Here is a 20,551-nt window from a genome sequence, read left to right as displayed (position 1 = left end):
GTTGTGGTTTAAACCCAGGCAGACAGCTTGTTCACTCACTCCCTGCTTCTTTCCCTCCCCCTACTCCTGGAGGGACGGAGAGGAGAACTGAAAAGAATGCAGCTCCACTGGGTTGAGATAAGAAGAGTTTAGTAACTAAGGTATAACACAAATCACTACTGCTACCACCGATAATAATAAAGAAAATAACAAGGGAAGTGAATACAACACCTCACCACCAGCCGACCCATAACTTCTCCCCCCAGCCCAACCAAGCACCGACCGGTACCTCCTCCAACCCAGCAGTCTACCAGCCCTTCCAGGTAACTCTGTTACATCCTGGGCATGATGTGCTGTGGTATGGAATACCTCTTCGGTCAGTATGGGTCAGGTGTCCTGTCTCTGCTTTCTCCCGGCTTCCCCTCCTCCCTGGCAGAGCATGAGCCTCACAAAGTCCTTGGTCAGGGTAAGCATTACTTAGCAACAACTGAAAACGTCGGTGTTATCAGCACTGTTCCCAGGCTGAAAGTCAAAACACAACGCTGCACCAGCTACGAAGAAGGAGAAAAATTGACTGCTACTGCTAAACCCAGGACACCAGTTCTGATAGTTTCCAGAGAGGGTCATGTTATCCCTAGTCTGTCTTTTGTTTGGTATATACCTATAGAAACCTTTCCTGGTTCTTTCACATCCCTTGCCAGATTTAATTCTAACTGGACCTTAGCTTTTCTGACCTGATCTTTAGCTTCCCTGGACAATATCCCTGTATTCTTCCCAGGCTGCCTATCCTTGCTTCCATGTTTTATAAGCCTCTTTTTTCCCCTCAAAGTTTCCTCAGCAGCTCATTATCCATCAAGGGAGGTCTCCTGGCCCTCCTGCTCTGCTTCCTTCTAGTTGGGATGCAACACTCCTGAGCTTGCAGTAGGTGATCCTTGAATATCAACCAAGTCTTGGGCCCCCCTGCCCTCTAGGGTGTTATCCCATGGAACCTTACTAAGCAGGTTCCTGAAGAGGCCAAAGTCTGCTCTCTTGAAGTCCAGGGCAGTGAGCTTACTGCATGCTCTCTTCACTGTCCTGAGGATCTCTAATTCGACCATCTCATGATCACTGCATCCAAGGCTGCCCTGGAGCATCACATTTCCAATGAGCCCTTCCCTGTTAGTGAGCATGAGGACAAGCATGGCATCTCTCTTTGTTGACTCCTCTGTTACTTGCAAGAGGAAGTTGTCTTCCACACAATCGAGGAATCTCCTCGATTGCTTGTGCTTGGCCGTACTGTCCCTCCAACAGATATCAGGATGTTTGAAGTCCCCCATGAGGATAAGGGCCTGTGAGCGTGAGGCTGCCCCTGTCTATAGAGTGCTTCATCTACAGAGTCTTCCTGATCAGGTGGCCTGTAACAGATCCCCGCAATAATGTTCCTCATCGCTGTTCTCCCTTTGACCCTGACCCACAAACTCTGTTGCCTGATCACCCATCCCCAGATTTCTTTACTCTCCAGTCTATCACTGACATAGATAGTTACTCCTCCTCCCCGTCTGCATGGTCTGTCTTTTCTGAAGAGCCTATAACCTTCCATTCCAACACTCCAGTCATAGGAGCCATCCCACCATGTTTCTGTGATGCCAGTGATATCATATCCCTGTAGCCATGCACACACGTAATTCCTCTTTTTTTATTCCCCATGCAGTGGTTGTTTGTATAGAGGCATCTGAGCTGAGCTCCAAATAAAGCCAAGTCATTGGCTGGAGCAGCTGAAATATCTCTACATTGCTCCAAGTATTTATTACAGGTGCTGGCAACTGATTGGGAGTGTTTGGATGGCTTTATACTCCTCTCCCCCAATGCATCTAGTTTAAAGCTGTGTTGTCCAGCATGGCAAGTCTCCTACCAAAGCACTGCTTCCTCTTCTTTGGCAGACCAGCTCCACCAGCCTCCAGTAGACCTGTGCAATGCTAGTTATTTCCTTCTATAAGTGCTAGTGAAGGCTTTCTGGTTTCTCACATGCTAAATGTTTTTCTGTTGTTTGTGTTTGTTTTGTATATGAAATGCACACAAGAAATAATTCATTCTTGTCATTATTTAAAGCTACAGTCTGTCCCTGTTCTGTTCTGATGCACCTGGTACCACTCTTATCTCCCTGCCCTCCGCAAGCCCCACAGCCCTCTAAGATTATATGCTTTTTAACTAAGCTCATCATCCCATTTTGTAATAAGTACTTAACCATTATGTTTTTAGGAACTTTCCTACTAAAAATGGTGCTTTACTTTGTAAGATATGTTAGTATCTCTGAAAATGCTTGCAGTCAGATGGTTCAAAACAAGAAACTGGTGGCTTTTTGGAGCAGTGATTTTTACATATTTCCTGTGTATCTTGAGGTGATGAATTCCTTATTGCTTTGCCAGGGGTTGTAGAGTTCTATGTAATTCCATTGAAGCCATCCATCCTCTGAGAAAACTTGAGTACTTGAAATGGTATGGATTTCAGATGTGATGGATTGCTGGCATTAGCATTTGATACAGAACTGTGGTGCTGGGAGAAAGAGCAAGACTTAGAGGAAGTCTCTGTTTCGAAGTAGACTGTTTAAACCATAAGACTGTGTTAATGTATTATGTATAAGGTCTGCTCCTTTGCATTCCATTTTACTCTCTGATTTTTGTCTTGTAGTGTTGTCCCTCAGACAACAGTAATACTGAACAATGACCGGCAGAATTCTGTTGTAGCCAAGATGGTTGGGCAGGAAGAGCCACGAAGAAGAGCAGTGGATTCTCTGGAAAATATTCTTAGCAAGTTAGTAGTGGTTATGGGAATCCTCCCCTTTCATTCTCTCATTTGACAGGTCAATATCAGTCTCTGCAGCAATTTGAAGTGAAAAATGAGGAAAGTTTTAGTAATAGTGGGGGGACGGGGGACGGGACGGGACGACAGGGACGGACACGGGACGACATGCAACTGGTACCTGAATATTTTATCAGGATGACAGTTCTGCCTACAGAGACCTTGTATCAGCAGGTAAGGTATAGAGCAATGCTTTGTTCTTGATGGGGTGAGAATATCTTGAAGGATGTGAGATTAGTTCAGTGTTAGTTGAGGGTCCACAGCTACATATACTTTACACAGATGCACAGTCACTTGGGAATGTGCCAAGATCCTCCTCCAGAGGAGGGCCACAAGGATGATCAGGGAACTGGAGCACCTCCTCTATGAAGACAGGCTGAGAAAGTTGGGGCTTTTCAGCCTGGAGAAGAGAAGACTGTGTGGAGACGTCATAGCAGCCTTCCAGTATCTGAAGGAGGCCTATAAGGATGCTGGGGAGGGACTCATCATTAGGGACTATAATGATAGGACAAGGAGTAACAGGATCAAACTTAAACAGGGGAAGTTTAGATTGGACATAAGGAGGAAGTTCTTTAGTGTAAGGGTGTTGAGGCACTGGAATGGGTTGCCCAGGGAAGTTGTGAATGCTCCATCCCTGGTGGTATTCAAGGCTAGGCTGGACAGAGCCTTGCGTGACATGGTTTAGTGTGAGGTGTCCCTGCCCATGGCAGGGGGGTTGGAACTAGATGATCTTAAGGTCCTTTCCAACCCTAACTATTCTATGATTTAACCAACTGAAGAAGGAATATGCACCTACCCAGGAAGGCTTGTCAGAATTTATACTGTCTAAAGCACTTTTTAAATTAAGTGGAACTGGAGATTTTGGGTAGGAAAATGTTCTTAAATAATTTTATAAATGATTTAAATGTATTTTGTTGTTTTGCATATTGGGCCTAGACTTTTCCATTAATACAAATTTAGAAAGTATATCTAAAATTTCATTTCTGCTGTTTTCTTTCAGTTTTATTTTGCTGGTTAGCCTTGAGGTATGAACAGGAAGTAGTATGCTTTTTTAATACGTTTAATTTTGTCTGTTTTCAATTTCCTTATGATGATGCTCTTCCTAATCAAGGATTTTTTTCTCCCCTAGTACTGTTCCTGGACGTAGGCAGAACACCATAGTGGTGAAAGTTCCTGGGTATGAGGACAGTCACAATGAAGATGGAGAGAGTGGCTCTGAGGCCAGTGACTCAGTTTCCAACAGTGGACAAATAGGAAGTCACGGTATTGGGAACAACGTCACCCTTATTACACTGAACTCTGAAGGTATGCGCACCTAACTGTAAGGCTACTTGGGCAGAGTAAATGTGGTGGTGTAATGAACTAAGATTGAACTGGAAGCTTTTGAAGTCATATCACAGGTCCAACCTGGAACTGTTAAGCAGCACAGCAAGCACTGGATAGGAGTGAAACAATCTCAATGAGTTGGTTGGTTGTTTCACTTTGAAGGCAGAACAGCTAATTTGAATTATTTGTAAAAAAATATCCTTCATTGTGGCAGTGTAACTTATTATTTTAAATCCTTTAACAAATACAACCTGCAGGGTTTCCTATTGAAAAAATGTTTCAGGAAAGTAAATGCCTTCTCTGGGATATACAATCAACTTGTACCATGTTTTAGAATCATAGAATAGTTAGGGTTGGAAAGGACCTTAAGATCATCTAGTTCCAACACCCCTGCCATGGGCAGGGACACCTCACAATAAACCATGCCACCCAGGGCTTTGTCCAACCTGGCCTTGAGCACTGCCAGGGACAGATCATTCACAACCTCCCTAGGCAACCCATACCAGTACTTCACCACCCTCACATTAAGGAATTTCTGCCTTATATCCAATCTAAACTTCCTTTGTTTAAATTTTAACATGTTACCCCTTGTCCTGTCACTACAGTCCCTAATGATGAGTCCCTCCCAAGGATCCCTATAGGCCCCCTTCAGATACTGGAAGGCTGCTAGGAGGTCTCCATGCAGCCTTCTCTTCTTGAGGCTGAACAGCCCCAACTTTTTCAGCCTGTCTTCACACAGGACGTGCTCCAGTTCCCTGATCATCCTCGTGGCCCTCCTTTGGACTTGTTCCAATAGTTCCATGTCCTTTTTATGTTGAGGACACTAGAACTGCGCACAGTACTCCAAGTGAGGTCTCACGAGAGCAGAGTAAAGGGGCAGGATCACCTCCTTTGACCTGCTGGTCATGTTCCTTTTGGTGCAGCCCAGGATACAGTTGGCTTTCTGGGCTGCGAGTGCACACTGCTGGCTAATGTGAAGTCTCTCATCAACCAATACCCCCAAGTCCTTCTCCACAGGTCTGCTCTGAATCTCTTATCAGCCCAACCTGTAGCTGTGCCTGGGATTGCTCCGACCCAGGTGTAGGGACCTTGCAATTGTCATGGTTAATCTTCATGAGGCTGGCATCAGCCCACCTCACAAGCGTGTCAAGGTCCCTCTGGATGGCATTCCTTCCCTCCAGTGTATCAACTGAACCACACAGCTTGGTGTCATCGGCAAACTTGCTGAGGATGCACTCAGTCCCACTGTCCATGTCACCAACAAACATGTTGAACAAGATCAGTCCCAACACTGATCCCTGAGGGACACCACTCGTTACTGGTCTCCACCGGACACTGAGCCATTGACCACAACTCTTTGTGTGTGGCCATCCATCCAGTTCTTTATCCACCTAGTGTTCTACCTGTCAATTTGATGTCTCTCCAATTTAGAGACAAGGATGTTGTGTGGGACAGTTGTGGACCTTTTGCACAAGTCCAGGTAGATGACATCAGCTGCTCTAACCTTGTCTTTTAGTTCCATAGCCCTGTTGTAGAAGGCCACCAAATTGGTCAGGCAGGATTTCCCCTTAGTGAAGCCATGCTGGCTGTCACCAACCACCATGTAGTTTTTCATGTGCCTTAGCATGCCTTCCAGGACAATCTGCTCCAAGATTTTGCCAGGCATAGAGGTGAGACTGACTGGTCTGTAGTTCCCCGGGTCATCCGTTTTCCACTTCTTGGGAATGGGGTTATATTTCCCTTTTTCCAGTCATCAGGAAATTCACCTGACTGCCATGATTTTTCAAAGATGATGGGCAGTGGCTTAGCAGCTTCACTTGCCAGCTCCTTCAGGTCCCGCGGATGGATTTCATCAGGTCCCATGGAGTTGTGTACGTTCAAGTTTTTAAGATGGTCTTGAACCAGATCCTCTCCCTCAGTGGGCCTAGGGTCATCATTCTCACAGTCCTTGTGTCTACCTTCCAAGACGTGGGTGGTGCAGTCAGAGCTTTTGCCAGTGAAGACCGAGGCAAAGAAGTCATTCAGAACCTCAGCCTTCTCCAAATCCTGTGTAGCCAGTTCTCCCGAGAGCTTCCTGAGGGGGCCTACATTGTCCCTAGTCTGTTTTTTAATCGCTACATACCTATAGAATCCCTTCCTTTTATCCTTAACATCCCTAGCCAAGTTTAATTCTGACTGGGCCTTAGTTTTCCTAACCTGGTCCTTAGCTTCCTGGAAAACATCTCTGTTTTCTTTCCAGCTGGCCTGTCCTTGCTTCCACCTTTTATAAGCCTCTTTTTTCTCTCTAAGTTTCCTCTGCAGCTCCTTATCCATCCAAGGGGGTCTCCTGGCCCTCCTGCTGCGCTTCCTTCTAGTTGGGATGCAACACTCCTGAGCTTGCAGTATGTGATCCTTGAATGTCAACCAACAGTCTTGGGCCCCCCTGCCCTCTAGGGCTGTATCACATGGAATCTTACGAAGCAGGTTCCTGAAGAGGCCAAAGTGTGCTCTTTTGAAGCCCAGGGCAGTGAGCTTACTGCATGCTCTCTTCACTGTCCTGAGGATCTTGAATTCGACAATCTCATGATCGCTGCATCCAAGGCTTTCCCTGCAGCGTCACATTTCCAGCAAACCCTTCCCTGTTAGTGAGCACAAGGTCAAGCATGGCACTTCTCCTTGTTGGCTTCTCTATTACTTGCAGAAGGAAGTTGTCTTCTGCACTATTAAGGAACCTCCTGGATTGCTTGTGCTTGGCCATACTGTCTCTCCAACAGATATCAGGGTGGTTTAAGTCCCCCATGAGGTAAAGGGCCTGTGAGCGTGAGTCTGTTCCTATCTGTCTATAGAGTGCTTCATCCAGAAATTCCTCTTGATCAGGCCATCTGTAACAGATCCCGCAATAATGTCTCCCATCTCTTTTTTCCCTGGAATTTACTAAGGCAGTCCATTAGTGTAATTCCAAACCATTTTTATAAGGAAATTAGTATTTAAGAAGTATTAACAGGATAGTGTGTAGTGTCAGTTTTCTGGCAATTCTTTAGGTCTTTGGATACTAAATTCAAATGTAGTGCAATGTAAGAATTTTAGATTAGCCTTATAATCTATATGGTTGGATCTATTGAAATGAATGATAGTTTGCTATATTTTAAACACAAACATGATATAAGGGGACACAGTTTCAGGTGAAAACAACATGTGGTGAATTGTTTGATGATTAGTGTCCTGGGTTTAGCAGTAGCAGTCAATTTTTCTCCTTCTTGGTAGCTGGTGCAGCGCTGTGTTTTGACTTTCAGCCTGGGAACAGTTCTGATAACACCGATGTTTTTAGTTGTTGCTAAGTAATGTTTACCCTGACCAAGGACTTTGTGAGTCTCATGCTCTGCCAGCGAGGACAGGAAGCCAGAAGGAAGCAGAGACAGGACACCTGAGCCAAGCTAGCTGAAGAGGTATTCCATACCACAGCACGTCATGCCTGGGGGGGTAACTGGGAGCTACCTGGAAGGACACGGGGTCTTCTGGGTCGGACTTGTTTTTCCACGGGTGGTATCGTATTCTCTTCCCTTGTTATTTCCTCTTATCATTGTTGTCGTTGGTGGTAGCGGTGGTGATTTGTGTTGTACGTTGGTTGCTGGACTGTTCTTGTCTCAACCCATGGGAATTGCATTCTTTTGATTCTCCACCCCACCCCTCCAGGAGTGGGGAAAGCTGGGGGGGGTGGGGGGGGAAGGAGAGAAAGAGGGAGGAAAAGGGGGGGATTGAGTGAACAAGCTGTCTGGCTGGGTTTAAACCACAACGATTAGTTTGAAGGTATCAGTGTTTTTTTTTATTTTTTTATTTTTTAAGCACAGATTAACTCTAGGGCTCAAATTACAATTTAATAATCTCCTAATGACTTTAAAATAACCCACTTAATAAACAAAAAACAACCCCCCCCCCCAATAAAACCCAACATTTAATAAATATTTACTTAAGTACTATTCTGCATATGGTTGGGAACAAGGTAAACTGCCATCAGATTTTCGTGACACAATTATCATCACTCTGTGTAAGAAAAAAGGTGTAAAGTCAGACTGTTCAAGGTACCGAGGTATAACTCTGCTCTTCATTGCTAGAAAAATCCTTGCAAAAATACTTTTGAACAGATTAGTGCTCTCTATCGCAGAAGAACTTCTACCTGAAAGTCAGTGTGGTTTCAGAGCTAACGGAAGTACCACAGGCATGGTATTTGTTCTCAGACAACTGCTAGAGAAGTGTAGAGAACAGAATAAGGGGCTCTATGTAACTTTCGTTGACCTCACCAAAGCTTTTGACACTGTGAGCAGAAAAGGCCTGTGGCTGACCCTGGAAAGATTAGTCTGTCCCCTCAAGTTCCTCAAAATGATTATTCTGTTACATGAGGATCAGCACGGCCAAGTCAGATAGGGTGATTCACTCTCCGAGCCCTTCCCAATAACCAATGGTGTGAAAAAAGGTTGCATTCTCACACCAACTTTGTTCACAGTCTTTTTCTGTATGACGCTCCAAAGGTCTACAGTAGACCTCGATGAACAAAATGGCATTTATATTCAATATCGTACTGATGGGAGCCTATTCAATCTAAGGCGACTGAAGGCCCACACTAAGACCCTAAATCATCTTGTCCATGAATTGCTTTTTGCTGACTTTGTTGCCCACACAGAAGCAGCTCTGCAGCGCTTAACACCTTGCTTTGCGGAGGTGGCTGAGCTTTTTTGGCTGGAAGTCAGCTTGAAGAAGACAGTAGTTCCCTACCAATCTGCACCACAAGAAGATTATCATCATCCCCACATTACTATTGGCGAGTCAGAGCTTAAGTCAGTTCAGCAGCTCAGCTCTCCGGGAAGCATTATTTCCTTGGATGCCACGATCGACAAAGATATAGAGCACAGAATAGCAAAGGCATATAGAGCATTCAGTAAGCTCCATAAAAGAGCCTGGTGCAATAAACATCTGAAGAAAAGTAGAGATTAGTGTCTATAGAGCCATTGTACTGTCTACTCTTTTATATGGGTCTGAATCATGGGTAATCTACCGTCATCACCTGCAACTCCTAGAACGCTTTCATCAGTGCTGCCTCCGTACAATTCTAAACAACCATTGGACTGTGTCAAATGTTACTGTCTTCGAACAGGCAGGGGTCGCCCGTATTGAGGCCATATTGCTGAAATCACAGCTGCGCTGGGCAGGGCACATCTCTAGGATGAAGGATCACCGCCTCCTTAAGATTGTGTTTTATGGTGAACTCACCCCCAGTTGCCGCAATACAAGTACCCCAATGAGGAGATATAAGGACTCCCTGAAACAATACCTCAGCCTTGGCCATACTGATTACCATCAGTGGTCCACCTTGGCCTCCAATCAGGAGACTTGGAGACGCAGCATACATAATGCTGTTGTCTCCTTTGAGAACTCACGCAGGATTAGTCTCTAGGAGAAAAGAATCGTGCACCCCGCCTATACCACCTGTCCTGGGTTCAGCAGTAGCAGTCATGTTTTTCCTTTGTGTTCACTGGTGCAGTGCTGTGTTTTGACTTCTAGCTTGAGAACAGTGTTGGTGAAGCCGATGTTTTTGGTTGTTGCTAAGTGATGTTTACCCTGACCAAGGACTTTGTGAGGCTCATGCTCTGCCAGGGAGGAGGGGAAGCTGTGAGGAAGCAGAGACGGGGCGCCTGACCCGGGCTAGCCGGGGAGGTATTCCATACCACAGCACGTCATGCCCGGGGTGGGGGGGTAACTGGGAGTTACCTGGAAGGACAGGGGCTTCCGGGTGGAACTCGCTTTCTTGGCTGGTGGTATCGTATTCTCTTCCCTTGAATTGCCTTTCTCTACATGATATTCAGAATGAGCTGGCTCACTTTAATATTTGTAAGCAGGACATTTTTTTTCTCATACCCTCTCCTTCAAGGAGACCTTTCACTTTGCTTTTTGCAAAGGGATCTGCTTATCTCACATTGGCCTTTTTAGTCATCATCACACTTATAGTAAGCGTGGGTAAAGCCCTTCCCATGTCTTTATTTGCTAAGTCAAGCCATGAATGAGTTCAGATTTACATTAATGTGCCATCGAAGAGTAAGCTACTTCAGGAAGTTATTGCACTTGAATGAACTTAGGCAGTTACCCTTGTACTTAAGAGGTAAATATGTTGTCTCTTTTATATCTGTAATGTTTAAACAGGAGGACTCTAATTTAGGAGTGGTTCAGTTTCCTTTTCTTCTGCATGATCTCCAGGCACTAGCAAGAGCATGTTGGGTGTGAGCAGGTTAGGATACAATTAGTGACAGGGATTAATTTGAGATTTCCTGAAGATGAGTATTTAAAAGTGCATACAAATATTTGGAACTGACTTAAAACATCTCGATTTTCTTTTTTTTTTTTGTTTGTTTTTTTATAACTTTGTTACTTAAACTTTGCAAGTCAGTCTACTGAAAGTCTCATGCATCAAAAATTGTTTCTGAAAATCTTGTGCTACAACATCCGAACCTAGGATTCTTTGACTTTTATGGGTGCACATACAGCATACACATATAAAGAGCTTTTAGGTTCTGTCCAGTTTGTATGTGGTGAGACAGAGTTGCTTCTAAAGGGTATTTAATTTTGGGTCAATGGGGAATTAAAGGAGACTAAGGCTGAGAGGCTCCTCAGCTATGCCAGCAGCGAAGTTTCTAGCACTAGGAGGGTATTGTCTAATGCCCTTTTTGACTTGGTTGCTTGGCACAGATTTGCACAAACAAATGTGATGTTGGCCTTCTGTGCTGTTGTTGTATATGTAAATTTTGAGGGAAACGGCTAATCCATTAATGTCTTCAGTTATGATTTTCTTCAGATGTTTAGAACACTCATCTGTTAAAAATCTGAGATTGATGAATGTTTTGAGAATCGGATTAGTCATCCCCCATGCCTACCTCTTCCTGCCCTCATGAAGATGAGAGGACTGCTTGCACAGAAGGAATGCTAAGCAAGCTAGTCTGCAGTATGTAGCAGAAATTAAAATATTAATAAATGAAGTGGTGAAGAACAATGGGTCTATTTTGTAGACTTTTTTTTTTTTCTTAAGCAGTAAAAGGCAAAAGTTATAGCACCCATCAGCTTGCTTTCATAGTCTTTTGAGGAATTCCAAGTGACCGAGTTTCTCAAAGGAATCTAATTGTAAAATATGAGGGTCTGAGAATGGCAAAATTCAGCCCTTACACACTGAAACTAAACAAGGGTTTTTCAGCATGACTCCTATCTGTCATCTTGTGTTTGGAAAGCAGACCTAAACTGTGTTTATAGCTGGGCTTCTAGTTGACTTTGGATATGGCATTGACCTGGGGGTATTTTCAGAATTTAGTTAATAGACTTATATAAGGGTATTGCTTGCTTTCTGTTGGCTATTTTCAAAGAGCATTCAGTCATGTATAGTAGTTAAAAATATTAGTGTTACTGCCTTTCTATTGCTGAAAAATAATTATACAAAATCATGGAGCCCTCTTCCCACTTCCAGTAATTATCTAGAATTAGTTTGGGGTGTTTTACTGACTAAACACTGTAACCTTATTCAATATTCAGTTGTATATTAGTTTTTTTGCATGTGCAATAAGTGCATGTTCTCTTTTCTTTGAGCAGCAGTTACTTGATTCTTTCTTTTGCTTTTCAGAAAACTGAAAATGCTCATCCATTTCACAGATGCAGTTAATGGTCTGCCAAGTGTTGATTTTAAGATGTAGTGTTTATGAACTGAAACCACCTAGAGATACTTAATCTCTAATTTTTGTGAAATTTTGTCATTTCCCCTCATATTTCACTTTGGAATAATCAATATTCTTTTACAAGGGGATGATAGTAGAAATATCAACACCTGATGTATTCATTGGACTGCAGTTCTAGAAGTGGTGTTTGTGAATTTATCTCACGCAATTGAAGATAAAACCCAACAAGAGTAGAATTGTTCAGTATTGAATTATCAGTGTGCAATAAAATTAAAATAGGCTAGAAGGCTTACTAGTAAGTGACTTACTATTTTCATTAACGTCAGACTTTTGGCATAGAAAATACCAAATGTATTCTTATTTGCCCAACAAAGAGAGTGTATTTTTTTTATATAGATATTAATAACTGTCAAAAGTGATTAGTCTGCTGTTGGTTTGAATGCATATGTTAGTATATGCCTGTTCTTTTCTGCATCCCAAGCGGGTCTTCTGTAGAAAGGAGAGATGAGCAGTTGTTATGGATGTGTATATGTAAAATTACATATCTACAAATTGAAGGATGATTTAATACTAAAATCAAAGCTCAAAACTCTGTTTTACCAAACTTCTCTTTTTAAGAAGATATCTTCCTCCAGAAACACTGTTTGAAAGACTTGAATGCTGTTGATCCTCTCAGGATTTAAGTGGGGAAGGGACATCAACTTAAAACTATACTGAACTTTGCTGTACTGAAACAAGGTACTGAATGAAGAAGCCGAACTGTGACCCACTACTGAATTCACGTTTGTGTGAAGTGAAAAAACAGAAAGTACTTGAAACAGCAACCATAGAACCTACCAAATAAATGTGTCCAACCTGCTCTGTTCTGGTAATTTAAACTGCTCAAGCAATGCTAAAATGTTAATTGTAAGCACTGTTTCATATTACAGTTACACAAACTAAAAGTATAATGACTGTAAGGTCTAATTGACTTAATCATCACCCATCATTTTTCTTTTTATTTATTCTGATTTAGGAAAAAATCCCCTCCTTTATATTTAACACAATACATGAATAATGTTGAAAACAGTCCTTGCTTTAACTAGGAGACATTGTTTCAAACCAGAGAAATTTTTGTTGTATAATCATCTTAGTTATTATCTTAGCTAAGCAGTTCTAATTTGGAAGAGCTTTTGGAAAGCTCCTCTGACAGTTCTGAAACTTCTCACCCACAGTGCACAAGACTAAATAAACCTCTAGCCTGGTTAAACTCTCTTTTCTCTTTCTCTTTTCTCTTTCTCTCTTCACTTTCTCTTTTCTCTTTCTCTCTGTCTTCTGAAACATCAGAGCTGCTTAGTTATCTCCTGTGTTGTGGTAGGAATGCACTGAAGCAGTTTACATCAGGAGGCATGCCTTTGTGTCTTCATATAAACTTCTTTCTGAAGTGTGGCTTTTAGGAATAACAAGTACCCAGCTGTACGCATGTTTTTAGATGTCTTTTGTGTAGCTGTTACTCCCTGAATACATGAACATGTCTGTGTTAGCAGAAGCCTTTTCTCGAGAAAGGAAACCACCAAACATGAGTTATAGCGTGACTTGTCAGACTTTCAAACAAACCATTTTACTGTGCAAGTATCTTAGAATTTGGATAAAGGCTACATTTTGAAAGGTTTTGGTAGGTGAAAACAGTGTAAATATAATGAAAAGTAATGTTTTTGCTGCGTTCTCCTGAGGTACTGTATGCTTTTACTGTAATCTAGAGGAAACTCATAGGAACTTTTCTTGTTCATTGTTCACGCCATCCTCCTCAGCATGGATTACACATCTTTCTCACTGAATGAAATAAGAAACAAATGTATCTTAAACTTTCTAAGTAGGTGTCCTGGGTTCAGCAGTAGCAGTCATGTTTTTTTTTTTTTCCTTTGCGTTAGCTGGTGCAGTGCTGTGTTTTGACTTCCAGCCTGAGAACAGTGTTGGTGAAGTCGATGTTTTCAGTTGTTGGTAAGTGATGTTTACCCTGACCAAGGACTTTGTGAGGCTCATGCTCTGCCAGGGAGGAGGGGAAGCAGGGAGGAAGCAGAGACCGGGGGCGCCTGACTCGGGCTAGCCAGGAAGGTATTCCATACCACAGCACGTCATGCCCGGGGTGGGGGGTGACTGGGAGTTACCCAGAAGGACACGGGCTTCCGGGTGGGACTCGTCTTCTTGGCCGGTGGTATCGTATTCTCTTCCCTTGTTATTTTCCCTTATCATTGTTGTAGTTGATAGTAGCGGTGGTGATTTGTGTTCATTGGTTGCTGGACTGTTCTTGTCTCAACCCGTGGGAGTTGCACTTTTTTTTTTTCGATCCTCCTCCCCGTTCCTCCGGGAGTGGGGAAGGGGAGAACCCCGGTGGGGGGGGGGGAAAACGGACCTCGATTGTTGTCAGCTCGGCACCACTCACTGGGAGTGAGTGAACAAGTTACTTGACTGGGTTTAAACCACGACAGTTCTTTTTGGCACCCAGCGTGGGGCACGAGGGGTTGAGATAAGAACAGATCTGACTGGATTGATAGTCACTCGTCACAATGCTGATTTATTGGCTCTCAAGGTTGTTCCTCTTGATCTCACAGTTTCAGTATATCGTATCTTACTTCCATCCGGTATTTGCTGTATTAGTGTTTTTCAAGTGTGGGGCTTGGGCTAAGGTTTTTGTCCCATTGTACTTTATGGTAATGACTTGTAATACAATAGAATCATTGATCATGAAACTGATCTGGTTTATGTTCCCAGTGTGGTCACCACCTTTATACTTTGGGAGGTATATGATGGAGGTGCTTAGCAATTACACATCTTTTTTCTCCTTCTCAGGTGCTCAACCTGTGAAGGAGACATCCTTTTACCCTCCCAGTCGTCCCCCCAGACCATTTACATTTGAGAGTTTTGAATTTTTTGAATGGCCTTTTAATGCTGTTGAGACTTATTTGCTGATGGTGATGGGAATCACCATGCTAACACGCATACAGAGTGTGTTTTGCCCACTACTGATTTCAAGAGTTAAGCAGAGTCAAGTTTGGGTCTTGTCTGGGGTCAAACGACGATGTAGGAGGACCAAGAGATTTTCCCTGAGGCTGGACAGCCATGAGTGGCAGGGTGTGTGGGATAGTATGGGCAAGTATCTAGGTCAGTGGGCCCCTCCAGTACTTTGGAATTTCACTACCGAACAACTGCAAAATCCAGAAGAATTAGTAAAGCACTTAAATGAGGTGTGTGGTCATTCTGGCCATACCAGAGATGGACAAATCACGGCAACGTGCTGGGGCTTGGCCTATGCTTACAGGGCCTTGTTCAACACTATCCAGCACCTTCAAAAGGAAAAGAATGTCGGCGGATCTGAGGGCAAAGTGACAGTCGCTACTCAAACTTTGGCTGCAGTGAACTGCGCAGCTACCCCAGCGGCAAGTACAGCAGCTGCTCAAACTTCAACTGCAACAGACAGCGCGGTTACCCCAGCTCCAAGCACAGCAGCTGCACCACCCCCAGCAACAAGTACAGTTGCTTCTCAAACCACAGTGATAATCACTGCAGCCAAACCAGAGGACCAATTCGTACCAATATCGGTTGCCCCTGTACACAAGAGAACAAGCAAAAAGGAGGCAAAAAGGGTGAAGCGAGATGAAGAACCAATGAATTCACCACCCGGTCCAGAATCTGATCAGGAGTCATCATCACATGACGAAGAAGAAGAAGAAGAGGTAACTTCTCGACCTCGGACCTCAACCGAGCTGCGGAATATGCGAAAAGATTTTACCCGTCAACCAGGGGAGCACATCATCACCTGGTTACTCCGATGCTGGGACAATGGGGCCGATGGTCACGAACTAGAAGGTACAGAAGCCAAGCAGCTGGGATCACTTGCTAGAGAAGGGGGAATTGACAAAGCAATTGCAAGAGAGAAAAAGTCCCTCAGCCTTTGGAGGAGGCTCTTGGCAGCTGTGAAAGAAAGGTTTCCGTACAAGGACGATGTTACGAGTCGTTCGGCCAAGTGGACTACTATAGACAAAGGCATCCAGTCTCTGAGGGAATCGGCCATCGTAGAGATGATCTATCACATCAAGCCGAATAATGGGGATACACCCATAGATCCAGATGAAGTTGAATGTACACGACCCATGTGGCGAAAACTTACACGGAATGCACCGTCATCATATGCCCATTCCTTGGCAACAGTAACCTGGAATGACATAGTACCATTAACAGTGGATGAAATGGTTCATAAACTCCGAGTTCGAAGACAATCTCACTCCTTCCATCATCTCAGCTGTGGAAAAACTGTCCCAGGACCTCAAACAATTGAGGGACGATGTATCTGATTTATCCAGCTCCTCACGTGTACCAACGCACGTCTCGGCTATTAACAAAAGGCGTCCTATTGTTCAAGAGAGGAGATACAGGAGGTATGCGCCACGGGGTACCCTATGGTTTTACCTGCTGGATCACGGAGAAGACATGACAAAGTGGGATGGAAAACCTACTTCAGCTTTGGAGGAACGGGTGAGTGAACTGAAGAGGGGAGCAAGGGCCAAGACTGATCGTCCCATGAGAGCTACGGCTTCAGTCTCTGGTGAGCAGTTTCCCAGATGGAATGGAAGAGCTGATTTTACTCCAGCTCCTGTGATAACGAAGAATAATCCCTTTCACCACGACTTAAGTGTCCAACGCTGTGATGACCATTAGAGGGGCCCTGCCTCCAGCCAGGTGGAGGTAGGGGACAATCGGATTTACTGGACTGTGTGGATCAGATGGCCTGGCACATCAGTCCCACAGAAGTATAAGGCTCTAGTAGATACCGGTGCACAGTGTACCCTGATGCCATCAAGCTGTCAAGGGGTGGAACCCATCTGTATTTCTGGAGTAACAGGAGGATCCCAAGAGTTGACTGTGCTGGAGGCTGAAATCAGCCTGACTGGGAGGGAGTGGCAAAAGCACCCTATTGTGACTGGTCCAGAGGCTCCATGCATCCTCGGCATAGACTACCTCAAGAGAGGGTACTTCAAAGACCCAAAAGGGTACCGGTGGGCTTTTGGTATTGCTGCTTTGGAGACTGAGGAAATTGAGCAGCTGTCCACCTTGCCTGGTCTCTCAGAAGATCCCTCTGCTGTGGGGTTGCTGAAAGTTGAAGAACAACAAGTGCCAATTGCGACCACAACAGTGCACCGGCGGCAATATCGCACCAACCGAGACTCCCTGATTCCCATCCATCAGCTGATCCGTAGACTGGAGAGTCAGGGGGTGATCAGCAGGACCCGCTCACCCTTTAATAGCCCCATATGGCCAGTGCGAAAGTCTAATGGAGAATGGAGACTAACAGTAGACAATCGTGGCCTGACTGAAGTCACACCACCATTGAGTGCTGCCGTACCGGACATGGTAGAACTTCAGTATGAACTAGAGTCAAAGGCAGCCAAGTGGTATGCCACGACTGATATTGCCAATGCATTTTTCTCAATTCCTTTGGCAGCAGAGTGCAGGCGACAGTTTGCTTTTACTTGGAGGGGTGTCCAGTTCACTTGGAACCGACTGCCCCAGGGGTGGGAACACAGCCCTACCATTTGCCATGGACTGATCCAGACTGCACTGGAACAGGGGCAAGCTCCAGAACACCTGCAATACATTGATGACATTATTGTGTGGGGCGATACAGCGGAAGAAGTCTTTGAGAAAGGGAGGAAAATAATCCAAATCCTGCTGAAAGCCGGTTTTGCCATAAAACGGAGTAAGGTCAAGGGACCTGCACAGGAGATTCAATTTTTGGGAATAAAATGGCAAGATGGACATAGACAGATCCTCACAGATGTGATCAACAAGATAACAGCAATGTCTCCACCAACTAATAAGAAAGAAACTCAAGCTTTCTTGGGTGCAGTGGGGTTCTGGAGAATGCACATCCCGAATTACAGTTCGATTGTAAGTCCTCTCTATCATGTGACCTGGAAGAAGAATGATTTTAAATGGGGCCCTGAGCAGCAACAAGCCTTTGAGCAAATTAAATGAGAGCTAGTTCATGCAGTAGCCCTTGGACCAGGCCGGACTGGACCAGATGTAAAAAATGTGCTGTACACTGCAGCTGGGGAGAACGGTCCTACCTGGAGCCTCTGGCAGAAAGCTCCAGGGGAGACTCGAGGTCGACCCCTCGGCTTTTGGAGTCGGGGATACAAAGGATCTGAGGCCAGCTATACCCCAACTGAGAAAGAGATACTGGCAGCCTATGAAGGGGTTCGAGCTGCTTCAGAAGTGATTGGCACTGAAGCACAGCTCCTTCTGGCACCCCGGTTGCCCGTGCTGGGCTGGATGTTCAAAGGCAGGGTCTCCTCTACACATCATGCAACTGATGCTACATGGAGTAAATGGGCTGCACTAATTACACAACGAACTCGAATAGGAAATCCCAGTCGTCCAGGCATTCTAGAAGTCGTCATGGACTGGCCAGAGGGCAAAGATTTCGGAATGTCACCAGAGGAGGAGGTGATGCGTGCTGAAGAGGCCCCACCATATAATAAACTGTCAGAAAGTGAAAAGCAGTATGCCTTGTTTACTGATGGCTCTTGCCGTATTGTGGGAAAGCATCGGAGATGGAAGGCAGCTGTATGGAGTCCTGGACGACAAGTTGCAGAAACTGCTGAAGGAGAGGGTGAATTGAGTCAATTTGCTGAGGTGAAAGCCATCCAGCTGGCCCTGGATATTGCTGAACGAGAAAAGTGGCCAGTACTTTATCTCTATACTGACTCATGGATGGTGGCAAATGCCCTGTGGGGGTGGTTGAAGCAATGGAAGCAGAGCAACTGGCAACGCAGAGGTAAACCCATCTGGGCTGCTGCACTGTGGAAAGATATTGCTGCCAGGGTGCAGAACCTGGTGGTGAAGGTATGTCATGTAGATGCCCATGTACCCAAGAGTCGGGCCACTGAGGAACACCAGGACAACCAACAAGTGGATAAAGCGGCTAAGATTGAAGTGGCTCAGATGGACTTAGATTGGCAACATAAAGGTGAATTATTTTTGGCCCGGTGGGCCCATGACACTTCAGGCCATCAGGGCAGAGATGCAGCATATAGATGGGCCCGTGATCAAGGGGTGGACTTAACAATGGACACTATTGCCCAGGTTATTCATGAGTGTGAAACATGTGCTGCAATTAAACAAGCCAAGCGGTTAAAGCCTCTTTGGTATGGAGGACGATGGTTGAAGTATAAATATGGGGAGGCCTGGCAGATTGACTATATCACACTGCCACCAACCCGCCAAGGCAAGCGCCATGTGCTTACCATGGTGGAAGCAACCACCGGGTGGCTGGAAACATACGCTGTGCCCCATGCCACTGCCCGGAACACTATCCTGGGCCTTGAGAAACAGATTTTGTGGCGACAGGGCACCCCAGAGAGAATTGAGTCAGACAATGGGACTCATTTCTGGAATAACCTTATAGATATTTGGGCCAAAGAGCATGGCATTGAGTGGGTATATCACATCCCCTACCATGCACCAGCCTCTGGGAAAATCGAACGGTACAATGGGCTGTTAAAAACTACACTGAGAGCAATGGGTGGGGGAACTTTCAAGCATTGGGATACACACTTACCAAAGGCCACCTGGTTGGTCAACACCAGAGGATCTGCCAACAGGGCTGGCCCAGCCCAGTCAGAATTTTTACATATTGTAGAGGGGGACAAAGTTCCCGTGGTGCATATGAAGAATTTGCTGGGGAAGACAGTCTGGGTAATTCCTGCTTCAGGTAAAGGCAAACCCACTCGTGGGATTGCTTTTGCTCAGGGACCAGGATATACTTGGTGGGTAATGCGGGAAGATGGGGAAGTCCGATGTATACCTCAAGGGGATTTGATTTTAGGGGAAAACAGCCAGTGAACTCAATTGTATGCTGTTGCCTGCTGTGTAATGCTTTTATAGCCCATCAACTAGATGTCTCCAGGTCACCAGCGACTGGCCCTGACTTCCCTCCAGCCATCATTCCAACAGAGAATGAACTTTGAACATGATAGACCGAATGGACTCGGCAGCATTATAGGGATTGGTCCATGCACTAAGAAAATGATCTTTTCCTCTTGGTCTGTATGTATATGGATGTATATATATGGGAGAGCGATGGTGTATTGAAAATGTGGGATCTGAGCACGACGTGAATGGTATGGAATAAGGGGTGGATAATGTCCTGGGTTCAGCAGTAGCAGTCATGTTTTTTTTTTTCCTTTGTGTTAGCTGGTGCAGTGCTGTGTTTTGACTTCCAGCCTGAGAACAGTGTTGGTGAAGTCGATGTTTTCAGTTGTTGGTAAGTGATGTTTACCCTGACCAAGGACTTTGTGAGGCTCATGCTCTGCCAGGGAGGAGGGGAAGCTGTGAGGAAGCAGAGACCGGGGGCGCCTGACCCGGGCTAGCCAGGGAGGTATTCCATACCACAGCATGTCATGCCCGGGGTGGGGGGTGACTGGGAGTTACCCGGAAGGACACGGGCTTCCGGGTGGGACTCGTTTTCTTGGCCGGTGGTATCGTATTCTCTTCCTTTGTTATTTTCCCTTATCATTGTTGTAGTTGATAGTAGCGGTGGTGATTTGTGTTCATTGGTTGCTGGACTGTTCTTGTCTCAACCCGTGGGAGTTGCACTTTTTTTTTCGATCCTCCTCCCTGTTCCTCTGGGAGTGGGGAAGGGGAGAACCCTGGTGGGGGGGGGACACGGACCTCGATTGTTGTCA

The 20,551-nt window shown here is 45.0% G+C and overlaps 1 protein-coding gene across 4 annotated transcripts in view; it reads left to right on the top strand.

Annotated features, from left to right (window-relative positions):
• Positions 1-20,551, top strand: part of LOC133281583 (protein BANP-like) — a 97,647-nt gene that overhangs the window by 20,991 nt on the left and 56,105 nt on the right. For 3 of the 4 annotated variants that reach the window (XM_061477311.1, XM_061477308.1, XM_061477309.1), the window contains exons 4-5: positions 2,647-2,769; positions 3,947-4,122. In XM_061477311.1, coding sequence (XP_061333295.1) covers positions 2,647-2,769; positions 3,947-4,122 — 299 coding nt within the window. The remainder of the gene's footprint in view (positions 1-2,646; positions 2,770-3,946; positions 4,123-20,551) is intronic. The other variant, XM_061477310.1, reaches the window with a different exon arrangement.

This window comes from Pezoporus flaviventris, unplaced genomic scaffold (assembly GCF_033815535.1).
Source record: "Pezoporus flaviventris isolate CSIRO_AGI_PZ_B2104156 unplaced genomic scaffold, CSIRO_AGI_Pfla_v1 ptg000103l, whole genome shotgun sequence".
Classification (NCBI taxonomy): domain Eukaryota; kingdom Metazoa; phylum Chordata; class Aves; order Psittaciformes; family Psittacidae; genus Pezoporus; species Pezoporus flaviventris.
Note: the sequence above shows the minus strand (reverse complement) of the source record. Positions and strands in the feature narration are given on the sequence as shown.